A 24,052-nucleotide genomic window follows, 5' to 3' on the forward strand; every position below is an offset into this window, starting at 1 on the left:
GTGTATTGTAGATTGATAGTGTTGTTTTGACAACACTGTTTTTTGTTCATAGTCGTACACCCTTAAACATAGACATAATAATTAAACCATTTCAAACCGAGCACCACACAGCTAAATATAATGAAATTGGTAAATAAGCCGTTATCAGAGTGTGGGCCTTAGCTCAAAAAGCTGGTAAGCATCAGCATTGAATACCATATGTGCCAGAATATGAATGTAGCCATATGTAGCAGTATTTCTTATGAATGTAGCCGTATTTGCCAAGGAGGAACTGATTGTTGCTGTGCAGTAGCGGCACAGTTCAAATCTTGCACAACAAAGCATAGCGCTAAAACATGAGCAGAAACTGACTGGTACACAACATGTAGGTAACTCTATTCTGTGAATATTGAAGACAGTGAAAACCAAAGTACTGCCTACAGAAAGTCTGTAATTCTGGCCAGTAGCCAATTTCATGATGATGATGGATTGCTGGCACATAAACCTTGGCAACACTAGAGCTTTAAAAACAAGAACAATTTGTTTTAGTTATCAGTATAGTATTGATAGGGTGTACACACGTTTTAATTTTTAATGATTAAAACAAATAAAAAATAACTTGTTTTATTCAATTCTAGTGCCCAATCCACTGGAATATATTCATTATTCGAATTAGTTAAATTCTTCAATGCATGCTCTAAAAAGAGGGCTCTATTATAGGAAGTTTGAGAGTTCCAGCGGTGCGCTTCCCAACACATCCAGTACTACATTGCATTAATTATCAGAATAAGTTATTTTACTTGTATATAAACATTGTGCAGTATACTAATTTTTTTTGTTGCCTGTAACATCTTTTAATTCATATATTTGTACTTACTGAACATTTGTAATTTAAAGTAAAAAAACTGGCCAGTAGGTGGGTGTGATTTTCAAACAAAATTTTTTTCCAGCTCCACTAATGCATACTTTGGTCACTTTTTCTTTTTTAATGTGTAGTTTGAGATGAAATTTTACACACACTTCTCAAATCTAGATGTCTGCAGTTGACTGAGGTAAAAAGAAGTTGATGTAAAGTTTTTTTTTTTTAGTTCACAGCTGATCTTGCTTGTAAATTTAGACCAAATGGGCAGTTCTCACTTTGTATAAAGTCTTTTCAACTGCACTTCCCTAATATTTATTTCATTGCATTTATTCTAGTTAGGTGCCTGAATGCCAGTGCTCCACTCAGTTCAAAACAGGGCTGCACTGCGAAAATTTTTTCAGGGGGGAGGTTGTGTAGAACAGCTAACTTTGGCAACTGGTGGTCGATGTGAAGGCGTGTCAATACTTTAGTATCACTCGAAAAGTTGAAGCATTAAAATAATTTGAGGGGTTTTTGAATCTCTCAACTCCCCTCTGGTTATGGCCCTGGTTCAGAAGTTTATTAGTTACTTATTATAGCTGGTGTAACTGCCACATTTAGCACATTTTATGATGAAAAGTACTCACCAATGAGCAAAATGAGCAAAATTTTTGCATTTATATATTTTGGTAAGTTACATTTTAGAATGGGTTCATTCAGGCAAAAGAACACGAATTTACAGTGTGGTTATTTATGTATTTAGTTGGTTTTTTTTTGCACATATATGTGTGCTTGGCCTGCCACCCTGTTGTGTAAAGCTGCAGAACTTGTGATAAGTCTGCTACCTAATGATTGCAATGGTTGGGACGTCAGGCACTCTTCCAGCGTTTGAAATGGGCAAAGTTCACTGACCTTAAGTGCCTGTTTGAGAACCACGTAGAGCGCAGTATATTCGAGCTTCCATATAGTTATCGAAGTATTGGTGCGGCATGATTTTTCAGCCTCTTGCAGCTTCAGGAGCTTGAAAGTTGCACTATCTCGGGAATGATTGCAGCTTTCTTGCAGTGCTTGTGTTTTTTTTTTTATCTCATGTGTGCTGTTAATTGCTTTCTTGTGATAAGTACCAACCAGCCCACCTTTCCCCCCTTGTTCATTTGCTTACAGTGTCTGTTTTTGAACTCTCTCTCTCTCATCATCTCACAGATGGTTCCAGCCCGCTGCGGGACCGTCCCGATCTACCTCACACCCTGCGGTCTGCGGACAACGACAGCGTCGCTGCCACGTCGGCAACGACAATGACGGTAGCGACGACCGTGGCAATTCCGCCGCGTCAAGCTGGCAACAACGAACCTGCCACAAACAGTGCCTTGGGAGCCCTCGAGTGCCACACAACGCCACACCGGACGACGCCTAGGCCCAGGAGTGTTCCAACGCCTGAGACGAATGGCGTGCTGCACACTGACGAGGAAGAGCAGCGATCACCCAGCCCCTGCCGTGCTTCCCCGTCCTCCCTGGCCAAGACGATGACAACAGTGGCAATGACGAGTGCAATAGAGAAGAAGCCCCTCGCCAACTGCGTCGACGGACCCATCGCCAACCACATCGGCTCGACCAAGGGCGACGGGGTCGACGAGCTCCGCGAGATGGCTGAGCGGAGGCTGTCTCCGACACCTATGGCGCGGATCATCTCCCTGGATGCCGTCGCAACTAAGAAGGCCACGTTTGGCGGTCCCGTTTTCGAGGTGTCAGACGTAGACGTGCCCGCGGCGCTCAAACTGGGTGGCCTGGTAGGTGGAAACCACAGAATGCCCCTGCTAATTTCAACTGGCGGTGGTGGCGGAACGTTTCGTGGTGACGTGATGCTTCGCCAAGAGTATGCTGCCGCCACCCACCACCACCCGCACCACCACTTCCACTGCACAACAGCTAATTCCGTCCTCAAGCCCGGCATTGTGCGCATGAACCGGCTCAGGTTTGGAGCGGGCTTTGCCGCAACCACTGCAGCTTCTGCGGTCCCAGCCACAGGAACGTTGCAGCCGAGGGTGGAGGCATTGGCGTCGAGCGTGGCCGCAAAGACCAACGGCATCGCGTCGTCATCGCCACTGCAGAATGAGTGCGACTCGACGATAGATGCGGAGTCTAGCCTAGACTCTGACGACCTTGTCCCAAACGGGCCATCAACGACGTCCCTAGTGGCGGCAGCATCACTGTCGGCAAGTGCAACATCACAGACGCTATCTGCGGCAAGTGCAATTGTGTCCAGGTCGGACGGGTTTTCAGAACTGCCACTGTCTCGTGGCCTTTGCGACTCCGCGACCAACGGCAGTGTGGATTTTGTTGCAGTGGTCGGCAGTGACAATGGTGTGACGACCACAGGGAGGGCCGAGGAGAACGGGGAGGGTGTGTCGCCGGACTCAAACCACGAGCCGCTACCACGTGACCTTTTAGGCCCCAGCGACACGGATGGTGACAAAAGCGGTGAGGAGGAGGAGGCAAGCTCGGCCCTGTCTGAGGAAAGAGGTAATGCCATTTTGCCTTTTGTCAAGGAGCGCTACAGATAGCCTGGCCAACTGGCTTCTGTTGCAGAGGTAAAGCATACCGCAATAACATCACCTTTGGTGAAATTTAAGAGCTGAAAGCAAACAGCGAAGTAAATACCATCTGTTACCACTGTAACCATGTAATTTGCTGGCTTCGACCAGCTCTTGCATGTTAACTAGTTGGTGCTGCTGTGCTGGGTTCTATTTTCAAGGATGTGAATGCTCGCAGCAAAGAAGTAAACGCCTGTACTCTAGCGAAGCACTTGAATGGCCTTCCATCACCCACCTCCATTCCATGAAGCTGGTTCTTCAGGTGGCAGCTCTGTTAGTTGGCTTTATGATCTCCTTTTCACACACTCGACACTGGGGATAAAGCTGCCTTTTTAGTACAGCTCTCTTTCAGTGCATCGCAAGTAAAAGCTGGGTGCTGAGCAGTAATTGAGCTGAAAAGTGGTAGGGTTTGGAAGAATTGTTTTCAAGGTGTTCCTCTGCAGGCAGGCCCGTAGCCGAGGTGTGGGGGCTAGGCTCCTTCCCTCCCCCGAAATTCATGTGAGGAAGCGTGTTTTACCAAAAATAATAAAAATATCTATTTTTTTAAAATACACTTAAACCTCGATATAACAAAGCTAGATATAATGAAATATCGGTTATAACCAAGTATATAGAAGTAGTCTTGCAATAAAGTGTTCAGAATAAACCTTTATAATGAACTTTTGTATATAACAAACTGTGAAGAGGTTTATTAGGCGTTAAGGACAGCGACGAGACAGCGTGAAGAACCGTCCAGAGATCGGCACAGCAACGAACCGAAGCACCAGCCGGGCGTTGGCGATGCTGCTTGCTGCAGGCACATTTTCTTCTTCACAATCGCCCCCGCTGAAAAGGGAGCCATTTTGGTGACCTAAGAAGTTTCAGGCAGAGGCTCATGATACTGTTTCAGACGGGAAACATGGACGATGTCACGTGCACGCCGGCGCCTGTCGTCCAATCGGGAAACTGGCTCAATTAAGTAATTAACCGGAGAGGTTTCCTCCAAAACAGTGTAAGAAGGCCCCTCGTACCGGGGGACAAGTTTTGATGAGAGTCCTGGAGTTTGGTATGGGATGGCAAGCCACTCAAGAGACCCTGGGGCATAGCTGGGATCCGGAAGGAAGCTGCTACGGTTTTCTTTCTGGCGTTGCTGCTCGTTCGAGGTGAACGTACGGGCGAGCTGGAGGCACTCTTTGGCTTGGCAGAGTATGGAAGTGTCTGCAATCTGCCAGTCGCACGTAGCGGTGTTGATTTGCGTCACTGGCAGTCAGGACAGCACTGCACGAAGTTGCGTACAAAATTGTACATGCCGCGCCAGTAATAGCGATGGCGAAGGCGTTCTTATGTTTTGAACTCTCCGCGTGGCCACATTGTGTATCGTCGTGAAGAGAGGCGCATACTTGCGATCGTAAAGTGCGTGGAATGACCACTAGCCACCGGCGGCTATCGGAAGCGTAGTTACGTCGATGAAGAAGTTGATCGCGGATGGCAAAATGGAAAGCTTGACGTTGGAGGGATCGATATACCGGAAGGTTGGGCGTGCCGGATAGATATTCGAGAAGAGATGCGATCCACGGGTCACGGCGTTGTTCGGTGGCAATCGAGTCAAGATTTAGTGATGACAAGGTCTGGAAGCAAGTGTTTCCGCACGTCGGATCTGGTGGTAAAGGTGAGCGGGACAGGGCGTCAGCGTCGGAGCGTTTGCGTCTGCAGCGCTATACGACGCGAATGTCGTACTCCTGGATGCGGAGTGCCCGTTGCGCAAGGCGGCGAGAAGGGTGTTTCAGCATGGAGAGCCAGCAAAACGCATGGTGATCAGTTACTAGATCGGACGGGCGGCCAGGACTTTCCAAGCGCCCACACCAGAGCCAAACGCTCTTTTTCTGTCAAGCTGTAATTAGTTTTGGCTTTCGTCAGAGTGCGGCTAGCGTAGGCTACAGCGTATTCTGAATAGCCGGGCTTTTGTTGAGCGAGGACAGCGCCTAGCCCAACGCCGCTGGCGTCGGTGTGCACTTCGGTAGGAGCCATCGAGTCGAAGGGGCTAAGATTAGGTGGGGAGGTGAGCAGACGGGGCAAAGTAGTGAAGGCAACGTCTCATGCAGGGGACCAGGAGGAGAGGCTCACGTCACCGCGAAGAAGCTGGGTTAATGGTGACATGATGGATGCAAAATTGCGAACAAAGTGCCGGAAATAAGAGCATAGGCCTACAAAACTGCGAAGTTCCTTCATGGTCGTCGGCTTGGAAAATTCTGCAAATGCTTGAAGTTTTGCTGGGTCAGGTAATACGCCACGCTTGGACATAATGTGGCCTAGGATGACGAGCTCACGTGCAGCGAAGCGGCATTTTTTCAGGTGAAGCTGCAGGCCAGCATTAGTCAGACGAGTCAAAACGTGCCTGAGGCGCAGGAGGTGCGTAGGAAAGTCATGCGAGCCCCGCCGCGGTGGTCTAGTGGCTAAGGTACTCGGCTGCTGACCCGCAGGTCGCGGGTTCGAATCCCGGCTGCGGCGGTTGCATTTCCGATGGAGGCGGAAATGCTGTAGGCCCGTGTGCTCAAATTTGGGTACACGTTAAAGAACCCCAGGTGGTCGAAATTTCCGGAGCTCTCCACTACGGCGTCTCTCATAATCATATGGTGGTTTTAGGACGTTAAAAGCCACATATCAATCAATATCAAATTATAAGGAAAGTCATGTGAGAAAACCGCGACATCGTCGAGGTAGCAGAGGCACATATTTCACTTGAGGCCACCTAGCGTATTATCCATAAGTCGTTCAAACGTGGCAGGCGTGTTACAAAGCCCAAAGGGCATGACGTTAAGCTGTTATAGTCCGTCAGGTGTAATAAATGCAGTTTCTTGGCGATCGCTTTCAGCCATTGGAACTTGCCAGTAGCCAGAACCGGAAATTTAGTGACAAGAAGAATTCCACTCCGTGAAGGGTGTCAATGGCATGATCAATGCACGGCGAAGAATAGACGTCCTTGCGGGTTATCTTATTCAAACGACGATAGTACACGCAAAATCGGATAGATCCGTCTTTCTTACGCACCAGGATGACAGGAGACGCCCAGGGACTGTGAGATGGTCGAATGATGTCTCTAGGAAGCATATCTTCGACTTAAAACGTTGATGACGCGGCGCTCTTCAGTGGAGACTTTGTATGGTCTTTGACGCAGTGGCTGGTATAGGCCGGTGTCAACATGATGTTTGACTTGCGACGTGCGGCCTAGTAGCTGGTGTGGCCTAGTAGCTGGTGTAGGCTGGTGTTAACATGATGTTTGACTTGCAGCGTGCGGCCTAGTTGAGGTTGCGACACATGGAAAAAATACCGGAACTCATGCAGAAGATCAAGCAGGTCAGCATGTTTGGTGGGAGTGAGGGTGTCGGCAATGGCGCTGGAAAATGTATCCTTGGACGACTTCTCGAGTGCCGACAGTGCCTAGTCGCAGTAGTCATCCGGGACATCAGCCAAAGACGAAGGGTTGAGATCCTGCACGCGGCCGAAACATTCCCACTGCAAGCAAAGTGACAGGGGTGGAAAGCTGATTGAATACGAACCTATTGCTTCTTCCGGCGGCAAGGTCAATCGTTGCGAAAGGTAGAGACAGAGCTCGACAGCTCGTGAAGATATCGGAAGGCATAAAAAAAGACTGTAGCGTCGCTGTAGGCGTTGCATGAAACGGGAACAAGTGCGAAATTTTCAGGTGGAATATCGGTATCTTCATGCACGAACAACTTCGGCAGCTGATGAAGAGCGTCAAGTGATGGGACATCACACAAGGGTAAAAACTCAACTTCAGCGCGTGCACAGTCGATGACGGCATTATGGCGGGATAGGAAGTCCCACCCGAGGATGACGTCATGCGAACAGACAGCGAGGACAGTAAACTCCACGATGTAAAGAATGCCTTCGATGGACACTCTTGCAGTGCAGGCTGCAAGACGCGTTACTTGCTGTGCGCGCGGTGTGAAGCGACAGTCCCGAAAGCGGCGTCGTGACTTTGCGTAATAAACAGCAAAGATTAGCGGCAATAACAGAAACAGCGGCGCCGGTGTCCACAAGGGCGAAAGTACAATAACCTTCAACAGTTACTGCGACCACGTTAGCAGGAGAGGGGCGAGGGCTTAGACAGTTCAAAAAAGGCGCAGTTCTTGCCTCTTGAACTGCGGTGCTTAGTTTTCCTGGTCAGAGGGTCCGGGCCGGCGACGCATGGGGGAGGGCAATTGCTGACGAGGAGAGGGTGCGCGCGGTGTCACGAAGTCGGGTTCTTTAGGAGAGGCATAGCGAAGTGATAAGACTGGTCCGTATTGGGCGAAGGGTTGGCTGCCGGGTTGTGACGATCGGGCATGGTCGCCGAACGTCTGAGGTCGACGGGGGCAGCAGCGGGCAACGTGTCCGGGAGTGAAGCAGGTATAGCATATCAAACTGTTATTGGCTGTCCTCCAAGGATTGGCGATTGGCAGCAGCGGGCAATGTGTCCGGGAGTGAAGCAGGTATAGCATATCAAACTGTTATTGGCTGTCCTCCAAGGATTGGCGATTGGTGGTGTGCCGCCCAAGGTGCAGTATAAGCAGCCGTGTGTGCGGGCTGTGAGCGCCTGGTGTAGGGTGGTTGCGGAAGCCTACGCACAGCGTCTGCATATGTGAGCGGCGCTGCTACAGGCTGCATCTCTTGCAAACAGGCGACAGAAGAAGCCACAGGCTGTGCTGCATACGTTAGGGGTGCGGCCGCAGGCTGCACGGCTGGCGGATAGGTGACAGGAGCGCCTACCGGCTGCGCGACACGCGGGCACACAGCTAGATAGAGGCTGCTCGTGGAGCGCAAGGGGAACAGCTTGGGCAACCTCTTCCGAAATAGCAGTGCGAAGCGGGGCATGTCGACGGGTTGTGGACTCATGAGTAAAGGGCACTAGGGAAAGTTGGCGGGCGACTGCCGAGTCAGAGTGCGTTGCTTCTTCAACTCGTCGTAGCTCTGACACAAGCTGACGACTTTGGAAACTGTGCTAGAATTCCTAACCAAGAGCATTTGAAATGTTGAAATGCGCCGTCGTCGATGCCCTTCAGGATGTGTTTGACCTTGTCAGATTCGGGCTTGGTGTCACTCGCACGTCGACAAAGGTCGACGACGTCCTTAATATAGCTGGTAAAGCTTTCTCCAGTCTGCTGAGAGCGGACCCACAAGCGCTGTTCTGCCCGCTGCTTGCGGACAGCCGGCGAACTGAACACTTCTGCACATGATGTCTTGAAGGCGCTCCATGTGGAGATGTTGCGTTTGTGGTTGTTAAACCACAATTCGGTGATGCCAGTGAGATAAAATATGACGTGGCCCAGCTTGTCGGCTTCATCCCACTTATTATTGGCGCTCACCAGTTCGTAGTGCTAGAGCCAGTCTTCGCCGTCGGTCCCATCCGCACCGCTAAAGGCCTTCGGGTCCCGTAGCCTAGGATGGCCAGGGCAGTTGAACTGGGGCGAAGGCGCCGATGGAGTGGCGTTGTCAGTCATGACGGGCGGTAGCGTGTGGCTTCGCAGCTCCAGGGTGTAGCGGCGGGGATAAACAGCACCCTCCACCGAATGTGAAGAGGTTTTTTAGCCGTTAAGGACAGCGACGAGACAGCATGAAGAACCGTCCAGAGATGGGCACAGCAACGAACCGAAGCACGAGCCGAAAGAGCGGGGCGTTGGCGATGCTGCTTGCTGCAGGCACATCTTATTCACTTATTTTCGTGTAATATGCAACTTTATTATAATGAGGTTTGAGTGTAATCCAGGTCTCAAAAAGTGCCCCCCTCCCCCCACCCACCCGAAAAATATCCTTTGCTATGGACCTGCTTCCAAACCTTTTGGTAGCAGGCATCAGAGTGCTGGTGGACAAAAGCGCTAGGCCTCCAGCGGCCTGTGAGTGGTTTCCCCGCTGTAGAGAAGACCCAGATTATGGCACCCTAGTTCTGAAACTTCACATTGTTGACATTAAATTGAGCTTAGCCACAGTACTGTGCAATGACAAATTTATTTTTGTTCACTATACTAAATGCTATGAAGTTGTGCAAGAGTTCACGACCCAATAGGTGCAACAGTGCAAGCACTTATGTACTATGTACACCAGGTAGTAAAGCCTAAGTTACAGCTGCTTGAAATGAAAAAGCTTTCTTTATAGCTTCAGTGCCTTTCGCTAGAGCTTCTGTAATTTTTAAATAAGTCTTTCCCATTGTCATCAGCCTTAGTGGGCAAGGTTCACACATGTCTGCAGCAGGTTGTATAGGTGTCTACACTAGTTTATGCTTGCTAGTAATGTTAAAAGTTGAATATTTGAAAAAGTTGAAAAGAAAAATGGCGGCTATGACGTCATCATAGCTTGTTTTGTTGACCGCAGCATGGTGACTCGAGGGAAGTAGGGGGTCACCTCGGGGTCACCTTCGAGGGTGTCTGTAGTGCTATGAAGTCGGTCGCTCACGCAAACTTGAAAATAATTTATATAACCTTCCAAGCTATATTCGCTGTTGATATCTTGCAGATGATATACGAATGTTCACAAGAATCGACCCCGCAGGCTATCTCGGCCCCGAAATTTTGTGTCAGTACCCATTTAAGGTACTATAGTTAGGCTCGTTATACCAGTTGTACCTGACGTGAAAATGGCTTCACTATATATATAAAAATCCGTTATAACCATGTATTGATATCACTGAATTGATCCCAAAATTATTCTTCAATAACTTCGTCTGCAGGTTTAGTACTTAGAGGTTCAGTGTGTGCCCATGCAAAGCGACCATCTTGGGGACGTGATTCAGGATCAGATTGATACGCATGCAAGTCCTGATATGTGAAGCTCGTTTTTACATCAATTGCTTTTCAATATTTATTTTCTTGTTTGCTCTTTCTTTCGTTAGCAACATAGAGCTCATATTTTGTAATATTTACAGTTAGCCTGTCTTTCAATGCAAGCACCCTTTTCAGTCACTAAGCTGCTTAGAAGCTTCTACTGCAGGTAGAGAGTGCCGTTTATAAAATCTGGCAGCTTGACACAAGAAAGGTTATGCTTTGAGTGCCGCCAGGTTTGTCTACATCCTGGAGTTCACATTTGTAGCATAGCTAACAATAAGTAATGCTGAGTTTAGCGATTACAGTATGGGCTGGATTGAAACTTCTTACATGGAATAATTATTGAATGGTCTGATGCTTAGGCAGCCTAGGGATGGAAGTTTAAAAAAAGAGGTGTTAATAACCTTCCTAAAAAGGCCTCGCATATGACAGGATTTGCCACAGTTGAATTGAAGCACAATAAGAACCACTCGAATGTGCCATCAGTAGGTGCTCTACAAATTGATGGGCCACTGCACAGACACCTACGCTTTGCCACCTTGGCCATGGTTCGAAAAGACGTGAACAGAAGTGCAGTACTGGTTCATGGTGCAGAGCAGTTCCGTTTCACCTTCTCTATAACCTCAATTGCTTATAGTAAAAAGTAAATCATAGAAAACTCTTTGGAGCACTCCTAGCTAACTCGGACCTGGCCTTGCGACTAACTCTTCAGGCATACGCCGTGCTGGCAGCATGAGCGAGTGGAGTGCCTTGGTTGCGGGGCCCCACTCGTCTAGCTCCTGAACTCCTTGTCTTTCTCTCAGCAAAAGTTATTCTTCTCCTTTCCTCCAGGGAGTTCGGTCTCGCCACCGAGCGAAGATCCCTGCAGCAACATTCCGCCGGACCGGCCGTCGTCGGCATCGTTGCCACCTGCCGCACCCTCTCCTCTCTCTCCACCACTGTCCTCCTCCCCTGGAACCACTGCTGTGGTGGTGGCCTCTAGTCAGTCGATGGCCACCCCATCCGAGGCAGTAGTGACCCCTTCGCTCACGGCGGAGGCAGCCGTGGTGGTGAGCTCCACATCCTCTTGCTCCTCCTCCTTCACACTACCTTCTTCCTCTTGCTCGTCCTCCACAACCTGGGACTCCTCACGGCCGACGACAATATCCGGCATGGCCGAGGTAATGCCAAGGACCCAACCCCAGCCCACTTGCAGTTTGGCGGACGTGCCTTCAAGCACGTTACAGGTGAGTGTGGAGCTTGTCGTTCATTAATCCTAAAAAGAAATAATGTACATTCACTGCATTTCACTTGCTTTGAAGGGACTATGACACGTCATTCAGCTATATGTGATTATGAGCAAAGAATAAAAGTAGACTGTCTATCTTGCTTATTCATATACGAAAAATGGATTATTAATGTTTCAGTGCGAAAAAACCCCTAGAAGTTGCTGGCTGTAAGCACCCCACCCACCAATTGGCGCACACCGTTCCGCCGTGGGGCATGTGATGTGACGAAAGCCGCTTCAGATCGTTTATGCCAAGCTGTAATTACTCAATTACACATGCTGCTGACCACGAAACTAAATCGTTTGCGGGAGTGCAGATGCTCGCAGTGCAAGCAGCTTGTTATGTCACACTCGTAAGTGTGCCAGTCTTGCTCAACTCCCACAGTGCTCGCATGCTTATATGAATGTTCAATATATTTTCAAATATAATTTAAGTTTTCTACCAAATTTGCTGAAGTTCCGCTGGCTTGTTCGTGAATATACGCGAAACAACCCACATAAGGCAGGTATTGATGGAAAATTGTGACAGTAGTAGCTGGTCAATGTTGCAAGATGTCATTACCTCTTTTGCCGATTGCTTTTACGTGTCTGTTAAATTTGTATACTGTAAGGCTCTGTAAAAGTGTACTGAGAAATCAACTGTCAGTTGCGACGGCAGTTTGTGAATGAAGGACATTGTAAGAATGTGTGCATTCATTCCCTGGATAGGGTTTCCTACAGTACTGCATACACTCCACTAAGGGCTGCTCTCCCCATCTTTGCAGTCCAAATTCTGAAAAAAAAAACAAAAACAATGATGATAATGAAATAAAGATATCTTACTAGCAAACGGCAGTGTTGTTACATCTCGCATATGGTGCATATATCGGGAGTCACGGACATTGTGAATAGTTAAAAGTTCGTCAGAATTTCCAGTGCCATAGATTTCATTGGGAACGATTGGTTAATGAACGTGTAGATCATTGAGCAATGATACCCATGAAGACATATAGCGGTGGCGAAGATGTCCACAGCTAGATGCCAGATAGCACATCGTCAGATATATATGACACATTTAAGTAGCTTTTTCTATATGTGGACAGGAAATTCAACAAAAATTTCACACTTCTGTTGCAGAGCCACACCCAATCAGAATTGTGAGGGAAAAAAAGTGCTACCCTCACACAAGTATACGGTATTTAGGAGGAGGGAGTGTGGCCTCTGTGATCATTTAACAACCATGTTAAATGGGTAGTACTCCATAGATTTGCCTGGTCTTCAAGCTTGCAGATTCAAATGCATTTGTGGCTTTATCATTTCTGAATTGGTCAGCCTAAAAGGGTCAAGGTGCTGTGTGGGATCGCTGAACTTCATCTTGCAAGAATGTGGCTGCAGCTCAGATGAAGCCGAAAATTCCCATGCTGGCTGAAGTGCCACATGTTAGATTTGCTTTTTACGCTAGATTTCTCTGTAGTGTACTGGTATGAAACTGTATGGTTCTCTCAGTTGCAACGAAAAAAAGTATGGGCAGCTTGCACTAGTGCTGCAATGCTGAAATAATAGCGTATTTTGTGGCTAATCTAGATTGTTACCATGGTCTTCATTAGTATTATATTCATTAGCAGGGCCTTAATTTGCAGGTCCCCACTTATAAGGTCTTAATTAGCAATGTTTTATTTGCTTTCACTTCAGTTTGTCCTGTACTTCTTCTTTGCTTCAGAATGAACCTGACCACTTTGATGAAATGCTGACATAGCATATTAATTGTATCAGCCTCATTAGGTTTGCCTTATTATGCCTTATTATGCACATTCCTTATTATGCACAAAATTATTAGACGGTACTGAGAAATGTACTAACTATCCTCATTTCTTGAATGTAGTCAGTGCGAGCAAACTGTATTTGTAGTCTGTACCAACCTTAAGAGGACGGAGAAAGCTCACACGGGCCGAATTGTGCTCCTGGCAATCATTTCTGTTACATGCTTATGTTTTCAGGTTCCTGGAGGCCAAATGATCTCGCCTTCCATGTGGAGCACCGCTGGCAGCAGTAGCAGTAGTGGTGGTGCCAGCAACGATCCACAGCAGCGGCTCACTTTCATCTTCAAGGGCAACCTGACAGCATCAACAACGGCCTCCTCATCGTCCTCAACCAGTGGCCACCCTGTGCTGGCCCTGCCGGCCAGTTCTGGCAGTGGTGGGCCGAAGCCAGTTCCCATCAAGCTTCTGGCCCTTCCATCGGGTGCCTCTGGGCTTGCCCTCAATTCGTCCTTGGCCGAGTTGATCTCTTCTCCGGCCACCCAAGGGGGCTCGTCACGTTTGGCAGCCACCAGGTCCGTGTCACCGCCGATTCGACTCGTCGTCCCCAAGATGGCATCAACAGCCAAGGGTGCTGGCAACACAACCAAGGCAGTGCATTCGCCCACTGGTACTTCGTTGTTGACCTCCAGCCCATCCATGGCAAACATGGTCATGAAGTCGGTGATGTCCACCGCAGTAACAGCAATGACGACGGTGGCACACTCGCCTGTGGTGACAACCAGTGCTGAGGCAACTCTCCCTTTGATGTCATCCGGTATGGCACCATTGTCAGTAAATGTGTCTCTACCGGTGCTGCCAGAGGAGCGGCAGCCAGTTGTGAGCGGTGTTTGTGAATCGCCAGCGGAAGCAGAAGTGCCCATCAAACCTGACTCTCGTGAGGCAACGTGTGCAATGGCGGGGACATCCTCTGTGGTTGTGACCGAGGCAGATACACGCGGAGGAGTCGCCGCGGCGCTGTCTGCCGAGGTGGTGCCGACGACCCTCTCTGAGGCAGGTAGTAATGGCAAAGGGGAGTGTGGTGGTGCGGAAAAGGGCCCGTTGTCTGCAGAGCGGCTTGCTTCGCCCACATTGTTGTCGGGTGTATGTGCGGACTTGGCAGAGGATGGCGAGCTGGCGGTGCTGAGCCCATCGGTGATCGCCAATCACATTGGGTCGCCACAGCTGCCTGACTCGCTGTCAACGCTATTGGACATGGCGATAGACCCACCCGATGATGATGACGATGATGAGAGTGAGCTGGCGAGCAATCGTGATTCACCATTGGCCGTGTCGCTGCTTCTCACAAACCACAAAGACTCTGAAGAAGAGCCGCATATGCGAGAACACGAGGCTGACCTAGAACTGCTACGGACATGTCCTGAAGCTTCGGTTGTTTGTGTGCCCGGCGACGAACTGGGGGACGATGGCCGGCTTAGGAATCAGAGGCGGCGGGCAGCGCAAGGTAGCTTGTGTGGTTTGTTTGTCCAATTTCGATAGCAGAGCTTATTGAACTTGACAGTGCTGAAACCCACAGGACTTAGCAAAAAAACACAACACACGGGCTTTCAGCTGGCTATCTATTGCAAGACACCAGGAATGTATACATACACACTTAAAGTGTACAATACACTCAATCGTCGATATAACGAAGTAAAGGAAAAATAGTCCTCTAAGAGATATAGTGTTAAGAATATACCTTTATAACGAAGTTTTGGATATAAGGAGCTTATTTTCAGGCAAGATGACACTTCGTAGTAATGGGGTTTCAGTGTATTGGAAAATCTATATCTTTAGCTGGGTTTCACATGCATGTAAGCAGTAATTTGCTTGACAGAGACATTCGGATATTATTTCTTGCATATGCCACCTTTTGTACATCTTGCATGTTTTACAAACAGATGTACCATTAAAAGATTTTTATGTAAGCAATAGGTTAAGCAGACATTCAATTTTTTTTACACTTCTTGTAAATTTATGTTCTATCTCGACAACTCAGTCACTGTGTGAGCCACTTGGTTACCGCTGATTATGAAATGCGCCAGTCATTTTGAAAATACAAGAAGCAACAATGGAGTGAACAGGGTGGTGAATTTCTTCTTCTTCTTGTCCTGGTTTCTTGGCATACAAAATGGTACACTTTGATGTGTACGGCTTGGGCTTCACGGAAAGTAGTTATTGGCGACTTAAGATTGCACGGCGAGCTTGGTTATTCATAGACCCGAAGGTATAGCGCACCCAAGACGGCGCAAAGCATCTTGTCATTCGAAAGCTGCGTCATTTGAAAAAAAGTTACTATCATTTGTGAATGACCCCGTGTAGCGTTTATGTGTCCAATATCCAAGGGCAAGCCAGCCCACCTTGCTAATGCCTCGCTTTGAACTCGGTGTTGCTTTAGATGCGCAATATTCTCTTGAAGCACAGTGTCCACATATGTCGATGCAACATTTTTTTTTTCCAGTTCTTTGTATTAGTGGCCACGAAACAGTGACAGACACTATGCATAGGATGAATTAAACTTTTTATAACCACTGTGTCTTTACTAAACTTCTATGGCTACACCCAGCCACTTCGGTGAAGGCACTGCAATGTTTTGACAGCTCAGTGAGCATGCTGCATTTCAAGACGGGAACGCCCAAGTATCTTATCCTTTTTCTTTTTCCTAGATGTATACCACCGGAAAAAATATAACATGACTGACTGCAAGATTATTTAATTAGGTGCTAATTAGTATTGATTACAAAACAACATATTTCATTTTCTTTCCTGGGATCAGGAAAGAAAATCAGGTACCATAGCATTGTGTTGCGCAAATGTAATATTTGGAGACGCGCTATCGCAATTCACATCCGAAGGGAAAATGAGGAGCACATTTCTGGACAGTCGATCATAGTTTATGCTTAAGGTGGCATTGAGAACCAAATTTGGAGACAATCAGTAATGACTCACTCCTGAACGGGATATGAGAACTGCCACCCTGGCAGCAATGTGTCTTACAGTGTCATCTCCGGCCGCAGGCGAGGAAGGCGAGTCCGATCACTCAAGCGAGGAGGAGATGTCACTGAGCGAGCTTGCACACAAGTCTAGAGTCCGGCCGTCTCGGCCGCAGCGGCATGGCAAAGAGAATGAGGTGCTTGCGGCGGCTGTGGCGGCAGCGGACTCTCCGGCCCCTAGCACAAGGCGGGAGGACGGCGGTCCTGGTCGGCCGCGGCGGTTGACTGCGGCTGGGAGCGGCGAGTCCAAGGCTGTCCGGTCCAGGCTGGGGCAGCAGCAAGCAATGGCGAGCCAGCTGGCGCAAGCGTTGTTGAGCCCTTCACCCGTGGCCACGGCTTCAATCCCCGCCGAGGAGGCATTGAGAAGAAACGCCGACCGGTCGAGACGGTCACCAGCCACGAGTAAGATCTTCGTTATTCGCGTCCCTGTATTCATTCGTTGTAAAGGCCCATTCACGCCTGCAAACCAGCACTATTTGAAGGACTACTTGCGACTGGGAGCGAAGGCGCCACTCAGGATGTCTGATACTCACACCTGCGTACTCGCACCTGCATGCGACTTGTATCTGTCGCCATACAGAATTCCACCTTGACGAAATTCTGGTCAGCTTACGTCATTAGTGCCCCATAAAATAAACTGACAGCCTGTTTCCGCATTTGTCATTTTTCACTGTTTTAAAATTGTAGCTAGCTGCACGGTTGAGCCAAACCAGTCTCTCGGCAACCAAGGGGGCCATTTGTAGCCCTCAATTGGCCGCAACTTTTCTTTGGTCTAACATGGTCTCTGTCATTTTGTGAATAACATGGTCCTGTTACCGAGGTGAGTCGCACGTGTGAACAAGCCTTAGGAGCTACAAAAGGTGATGTGGTAATCATTTTGCAAGTTATAGTTCGAGAGGTAAGAAGGTATCCAATGGCGAAGGACAGTACGAACGAATCCAGATATGCGAACAATGTTTATTAGTTGTCTCACAGTATACTATATTGTTCAGTTTTTGCTTTATTTTCATTATAACAGTTTCTCATATATTTTTCAAATGGGCTCTGTACTAACGAGTCACTATGGAACTGAAAGCTAATGCGTAGCTGCAAAGTTAAACATGTGCAATGGTAAATTATGAAATCATGAAAAAAAAAAGATGGTGAATAAAAAATCACACACATCTCTTCGTAAAGGGAGCCTTGAGTAGTATGCAAAGCAGCCATAGGTCGACTTGAGGTTCAGTAGAGAGGTTCTCAGCCATAGGTCGACTTAAGGTTCAGTAGAGAGGTGCTCTTTATTCATCACCATAGACGTTCATGGTTGCATACACAGGCGCTTTGCGAGCCCTCGCCTCCGCCGCGCTCATATGTGTGTCGTCACTCATACTACTACGCTGTGTGTGTGTGTGAGAGAGAGGAGTAAGTGCTTTTATTGTACAGAGCAGCGCAGCGCCACTAACGGTCTCCACTGATACCAGAGCACGCGGGAGAGCGGAGTGAGTGCTCTACAGCAGAGCCATGCGAGTACTTGGGCGCTCCAAGTACTCGAGTGGCTGCGATGATGGACAGGGGACAAGCCTTAACCATAAGCTGCTTTACATCTAAATTCACGGCTCAAGCTGAAGTTGAATGTTTTGAAGTGCGAGCGCACTACTTAGACGCTGACAGAAAGACAGGGACAAGCGCTTGGCCCTGTCTTTCTGTCCGCGTCTATGTAGTGCACTTTCATTTAAAAACAATTATGTATCACCAACTCGCCCAATCAACCATACTGAAGTTGAAACCAGAAAAAACATAACTATGTGCTTTCTTGCTAACTGGCCTAAGATCTTGTAGGTAACTTTGAATGTTTGCATGATGTTTCTTTTATGTATTGTACCAAGAAAAACTTACTGTGGTATTCAGCGCTCTTGGCCGTGCTCTCTACATGGTTCATAAAAAATGTTTTAGTATCTGAGCCTCGTCCAGCACTGAATCACATGTGCCAACTGCCAGTTTCTTTACAAGTTGCATTGTGCTAGCGTCAAATTTCTTCAGAGGAGCTTCAGTGGAAAATCCCGAAGCCTCCCCACCACCTAATTCTCTCATATTGCTGTACAGAGAAGCATGGTCAGGCTTATTGATTGTTGGCCGTTCCTTGCAGTGCCAGTGGGCCGAGACCACCGGTCGCCTCCACGACTGCCAAACCAGCGTAACTTTCGACGCGACTCAGAAGTCAGGGACGACGATGCTGTGGTTGTCATGAAGAGGAAGACCAGGGCATCCGGACCCTCCACAGGTGAGGCGACTATGTGTTATATTGAGGCAGAAGTTTTAGGTGCCCTTCGATACGCCAGTTTCCTCTTGGTGTCGCAGTTGGCTGTTATTGCTTGCTTGAACAAGACTATGTGGCGCAGTATTCCTATAAAGTTTAGCAGGTAGTCTGTTTTTTTGTTTAGTCGGCTCGCCATTTCATTTTTGCGTGCGATCTGCTATGACCCTTTTCATAATCTGCAAGTGTGCTTTCCTGCTCTGCATATTCACCCAACAAATTAGGTACAGTCGAACTCTAGTACAACGAATGCCACTTCAATGAAATTTCCGCTACAATAAAAAATTCACGATTCCCTTTCAGCTATCTATAGGAGTCGATGCATAAATATTGTCGCCACAACGAACACAACGATCGTCCCGCTTCAACGAAATCTTACAATGCGATTCCAGACTCAGATACTTATTGCTATGCATTAAACCCAATCTTTAACATTTCGATGCATGTTCAGAGCCTGAAAATGCATCAACGAAGTCTAAAACACGCGTTGGCACCCCCAGAAACTACCGCTATACTGCCGCTGTCCAGCAAGCATGGGCGCCACCATTGCTCGATCGCGATGGCAATGAGATTGCCCTACTTTTGCCACTGGCTTGCTTTTGAGCCGCAAATGATCCGAAGCTGAAGCTCAGTGCATGGTTTCCTTCTCGCAGCTGCTAGGTGCATCTGCGGAACGATGCCTTTTTCCATTCCGACGCTTATGATTATGGTTGCGCCTGGCCAGTGTGGTAACTAATCAAAGCGACTGTTTGTCCGCATTATCAACAAAATCAGCGAGCCACAAGTTATTGATGATAAGAATGGCATAGAATAATGCAAAAGTTGCCGCTCCACGATACCCTGCCTCCATCTCGGCGTGGTTGGATACTTTTGACGGCGGACAGGTGCTGGTGTTAACGTGTTAATGCAACGGTTTGGTTCATTCACGAAAGCGGTCTTGAAATTTTGAGACTAAACATTCCTTTGTTTTGCTAGCTCAGGTAAGCTATATTTTTTTTCTATTTCACTGCAACAAAATTTTTTCTGCACCCTGTCAGTTTGATTGTAGCGTTGTTCGAATGTATTTCCACTATGTAGTGCTAGCAAACTGGCCTTGAACTCACTGTTTGTAGTCAGTAGAGGATTTTAGATTGTACGTATACTAAATTACGTTACCGTGTTACTGGATACCAGATAGAATCTGTGCATGTGCGGGTCTTTACGTAACGTGAACCTATACGTTTTCCGCCGTATGGTGTTTAAAAGTTTACGTTTCCCGCCATATAGGCCTTACATTTTTCGCCCTATCTCGCAAATCCACCTTCGTCCGTAGAAGCTCCTAGTATCCGTATTGCGGGGACACGAGCCGTCAAGTTAAAATAAGCCGAAGTGTAAGCGCCAATAGCCATTATATTGTTTCAGCCGGATTACTGTAGCTAGAATGGCCTAGGACATAGAAGCCGTGAACGTGCGAGCTCCTGACAAGCTGGATAGATGGCACCATCTAGCGGAGCAATAGTGAACCAGGTAATCACAAAATTGTTATTGTAGAAACATTGTGAATTGTACGTCAGCTGCAAAAACTGCGCAGCGTCATTATTGCAAATTAGTTACCTTTTCACTCACTTTCACCTCAAATACATTACGCGTAAGCCAACGTGTTCATGACTCTAATTGCACGAACTGTCTGAAGATGTCGACACCATCGTTTCAGTAGCCTTGTATTTTTTACCTTTTTGCGCTTACGAGAATACTGTACGCGATAAAAGAACATTTCAATCCCGTCTAAGTTAAATGCAGTTTGTATGTAGTTAGCATCACATCACCATTTATGGTTTGCGAAAACGCAAAGGTATGCGCGTTTACGTACTTACGTAAATGTTTACGTGTGAGGGGCTAAAATGTTGAAAGATACAGTCGACATCCGATTTCCCGGACCCTTAAGAGACCGCGAAAACGTCCGGAAAATCGGGCAGGCTGAAAAAAAAAGGCACGTGAAAACGCACCTTTTTTTTGTGTGTGTGTGTGTGTGTGGGTAATTTTCGCTGACAGAGAGGGTGGCGGCTGGAGTACTAGATTCCTATTGCAATCCAGCCAATTCATCGTTTAGGTAGCTCTGAAAAGAGCCGTTAACAAAAAAAAGAAAAAAAAAGAAGACGTGGTCGGCACTACCTCATAGGTCAGCACTTTGGCGCAAGGAAGTCGCCTATTTTCTTTTGCACAGCGTTCCGCTTGCCCGCGATCATATCTGCCTTAATTTCAGTCAACGTCATGTTGCCGCTGTACACTGATGACAGTGTCATCAGTGCTCGCGTTGGCTGTGTAGATGTCTCTTCGTTCTCTGTGTCGGAGTCGTCGGAATCCTCCGTAGCTTGACGAATGATTTCGTCATCGGTCAAGTCTGCACATAGCTCGAGGTATTTGTCAGCGTCGGCGAAGCCCTCAAAGGTTATCTCGGCTGGAATCAACACGCCGGCAGTGCGCAGATCATCGAAGGCAACATCCGCGGATGGCAGTTCATCACACACGCTGTCCACTTATGGCGAGACGGCTGTCTCAGCGTCGAGTGTGAATTCCGCGTGGCGAAAACAGTTCCGCAGAGTAACTTGCGTGACCGCCTTCCACGATTACGCTAGCATGCCAACAGCAGACCTGAGGTCAACAGCGTAGCTTTTCCCAGCGTGAGCCTACGAGGAGACTTTGTGCACTTCGAAGGTGCAAACGAAGACGAAGGAGCAGTCGATGCCTTCGCTGTAAACAGCGAGTCCGCTCGACGAAAAGCGCAGCACGAAACAGCTAGGAACTTGGCGGACGCTGAAGGTCAGGAAACGAGATCACTGAAGATAGCGCGCAGCAGCAAACAATCAACCGCAGACACGACCACAGAGATAGCAAAACAACACGTGAACAAACACAGTGAGGTTTGGCTTGGCTAAGCCACTAAACTACGGCTGGCAACGGATCGACACGTGCGGTTTTGAGGTTACGGCAGCCGCGGCACGGTGCGGCGGTTGGCGGCACGGGGATATGAAAACAACCAAAATGGCAGCGTCGGTGGTGATTTTGGGTCGGCGGTTAACAGTAAAAAGGCTTCGATTTCCCAGACTTTGAAGCGTTCGGAATTTCAGACTTTTTAATACATTAACTTTGCGGGGAACTTGACGGTGTCACAGATGAGTCCGGGAAATAGGGCATGTCCAGAATTTTAGGCGTCCGGGAAAGCGGACGTCGACTGTATTCGTTCTGATAAGGTGGAAAATGCAAACGGGTATCCGGTATCACGTTAACGTAAAGAAGTATACGTACAAGCTAAAACTCCTTAGTGACTAGCCGCCATTAGTTGAGCTTATTACATCGCAGAAAAGCTAGCTTTACTGTTGTGAAAAGGGCTTACAGTAGGACCTCCTTGAAACGTTTACGAAAAAACGCTGGAGATAAACGTACGATCCGGAAAAACGTATGATACGAATCCAGAAAAAATTGAGGCTGAGAAGTTTATGTAGAGGTGTAACGGCAAAAGACGTACTAATTTCCTGCTGCTACTTCTCGCCCTTAGACAAGAAAAGCTTCTTCAGCACACATTGTAGACTCGTGTCGGCATTTTTATCGTTTTTCATGCGAAATAAGCTTTGGAAAGCTTACAGTCCAGCGAGTGCTTTGGTGAAGTTAGCTGGTCGGTATGCGCTTTCATTCTCTCCGCTGTCTTCCAGTGCCTCGTTCCACACCTCCTTCGCTCCGTCGCCCCACACCACCACCTCAACGAACTCGACAAAGGGTGCATCGGTGCACGTGGAAAAGAACTCCTCCTCGATGTCGTTATCGATGTCAGACGCGCATTTCACAGGGTCGTCTTCGCTGTGCTCTGTATCCTCCGATGCAAGCTGCTGCCGAAAACTGCATTTCCTGGAACAATTGCTAACCATTTCACTCATCACTCTCTCCCGAGAAGTGCTCAAGTCGTGCAAGGGCTTGAACTTCCTCGACACCATGCTAGGCGCACCTGTCTCGAGTCGCGAACTACTGGGCAGCGTTCAGCCTCGCACAGGGACTGGCACGGCATGTGAATGCCTTTTTTTCTTTTGAAGTAGCGACAGTCACTGACGACGATCTCATTAAACAAAGCTCTTTTTCGATGGAGATTACCCTGCAAGGTTGAGTTAAGAATGAGTGCCCCGTAAAGCTGATGTCATCCTATGCATTAAGGACTGATGCAAAAACATGTTACCACAGGCGAGGGATAGTGGCTTTGTGATGTATCTCGTGCAGTACAACCGCACTACTGATTACCATAGGGGCAGTTCTGTCGGCCAGCACTCTCCTAGGAAGGAAATGTTAGTGGACATGTCACAATGCATGTCTTTACTTGTTTCGAACGTACTTTACTGCCTTCACGGCATCTCTTTATTATAGTCAGCAGCTAGTAAAGCTTGAAACTTTTGCCGTTTCTAATTAGGGAAGCTTTCTTGGCCCTTTGTCTAGGTCAGTCAGTCAGTCAGTCAAACAACTTTATTTGGTCCTGAGAAGACGAGAATGCCCCCGTCAGGGGGTACCGTTTGGGGACCCCACCTTCAATGGCACCGGGAAGTTCAGGCTCTTGGCAACTTTGCGGGCTCTCTGGACAGCCCTTAGCTGCTGGTTCTTTGTGGAGCTGGTGATGAGCTGGAGCCTGTCTTCCTCAGTAAAGGGAGACCCTGAGACTCCGTGCAAGTCGTGGCTCTGCCACAGCATCTGTTGAAGGGTGCACCTCAGATGACCACAGTACGGATAGCGTGGGTATATTCTGTCTAGGAATTTTCACCAAGTAAACGCAGGTGAATATGTCTTCGTCTATAACATTCGCAGAGTGTATGCCTGCGGTCTGTTTAAGTGTGGGTGTGGAAGCGGAAACTTTCAATGCTCCAGCTGATAGTGCTTATAGACCTCATTAAAGTGAGAAGAGGGCAGTCAGCCACTTGGCGCTTCACAAGCACGCGAGACCTTTTTTTTTTTTTTTTTTTTTTTGAGAATTTTCATTTGCGGAGCGTATTATACGATCGCAGTTTGCCGCAATGCCAAACTTTGCAGCCGAATAATCACATTTTCTGGGAATGCACCAAGCAGAGCGTTTCAACACATAGCTCTATGGGGGCATTTCTAGTTCTCGGGATTTTGAGTGTGGGAGCCGGGAAATTGCATTAAGTAGGAACGTATTGCCACGGTCGTTTGTTTTCTTCACTTTTGTTTCATTCAGTTTTTCGTCCACTAAGCCTGTCGGAAATGCTCTGCACAAACTGCGCCTCGCAGTTCGAGAAGATTCGCTATCATTGTAAGTCATTCTGTTAAGATTGCGCGCAAGACGCGAACTTCGAGATTATTCCAGAGCTCGCCCGATGCCTAATGATAAGACCCGAATATTCGGCAGCATCTGTATAAATGCCGACGCACTTCACCGCTTGTCGATCGACAGCTGACGCTCTGTTCGCTGCCATCAGTGCCCATGTGTTGCTGTAATCTGACCTTCAATATCTTAGCCACATGTTCAGCCGAATAAAGTTTCA

General features: G+C 47.9%; 1 protein-coding gene across 1 annotated transcript in view; it reads left to right on the plus strand.

Annotated features, from left to right (window-relative positions):
• LOC119163675 (uncharacterized) overlaps positions 1 to 24,052 on the plus strand; it is a 64,064-nt gene that overhangs the window by 34,032 nt on the left and 5,980 nt on the right. Inside the window, exons 5-9 of the mRNA XM_037415729.2 lie at positions 2,024 to 3,340; positions 11,040 to 11,434; positions 13,452 to 14,715; positions 16,268 to 16,645; positions 18,369 to 18,503. Of these exons, the coding sequence (XP_037271626.2) occupies positions 2,024 to 3,340; positions 11,040 to 11,434; positions 13,452 to 14,715; positions 16,268 to 16,645; positions 18,369 to 18,503 (3,489 nt within the window). The remainder of the gene's footprint in view (positions 1 to 2,023; positions 3,341 to 11,039; positions 11,435 to 13,451; positions 14,716 to 16,267; positions 16,646 to 18,368; positions 18,504 to 24,052) is intronic.

The sequence above is a fragment of the Rhipicephalus microplus genome, chromosome 9 (genome assembly GCF_043290135.1).
Source record: "Rhipicephalus microplus isolate Deutch F79 chromosome 9, USDA_Rmic, whole genome shotgun sequence".
NCBI classification, from domain to species: domain Eukaryota; kingdom Metazoa; phylum Arthropoda; class Arachnida; order Ixodida; family Ixodidae; genus Rhipicephalus; species Rhipicephalus microplus.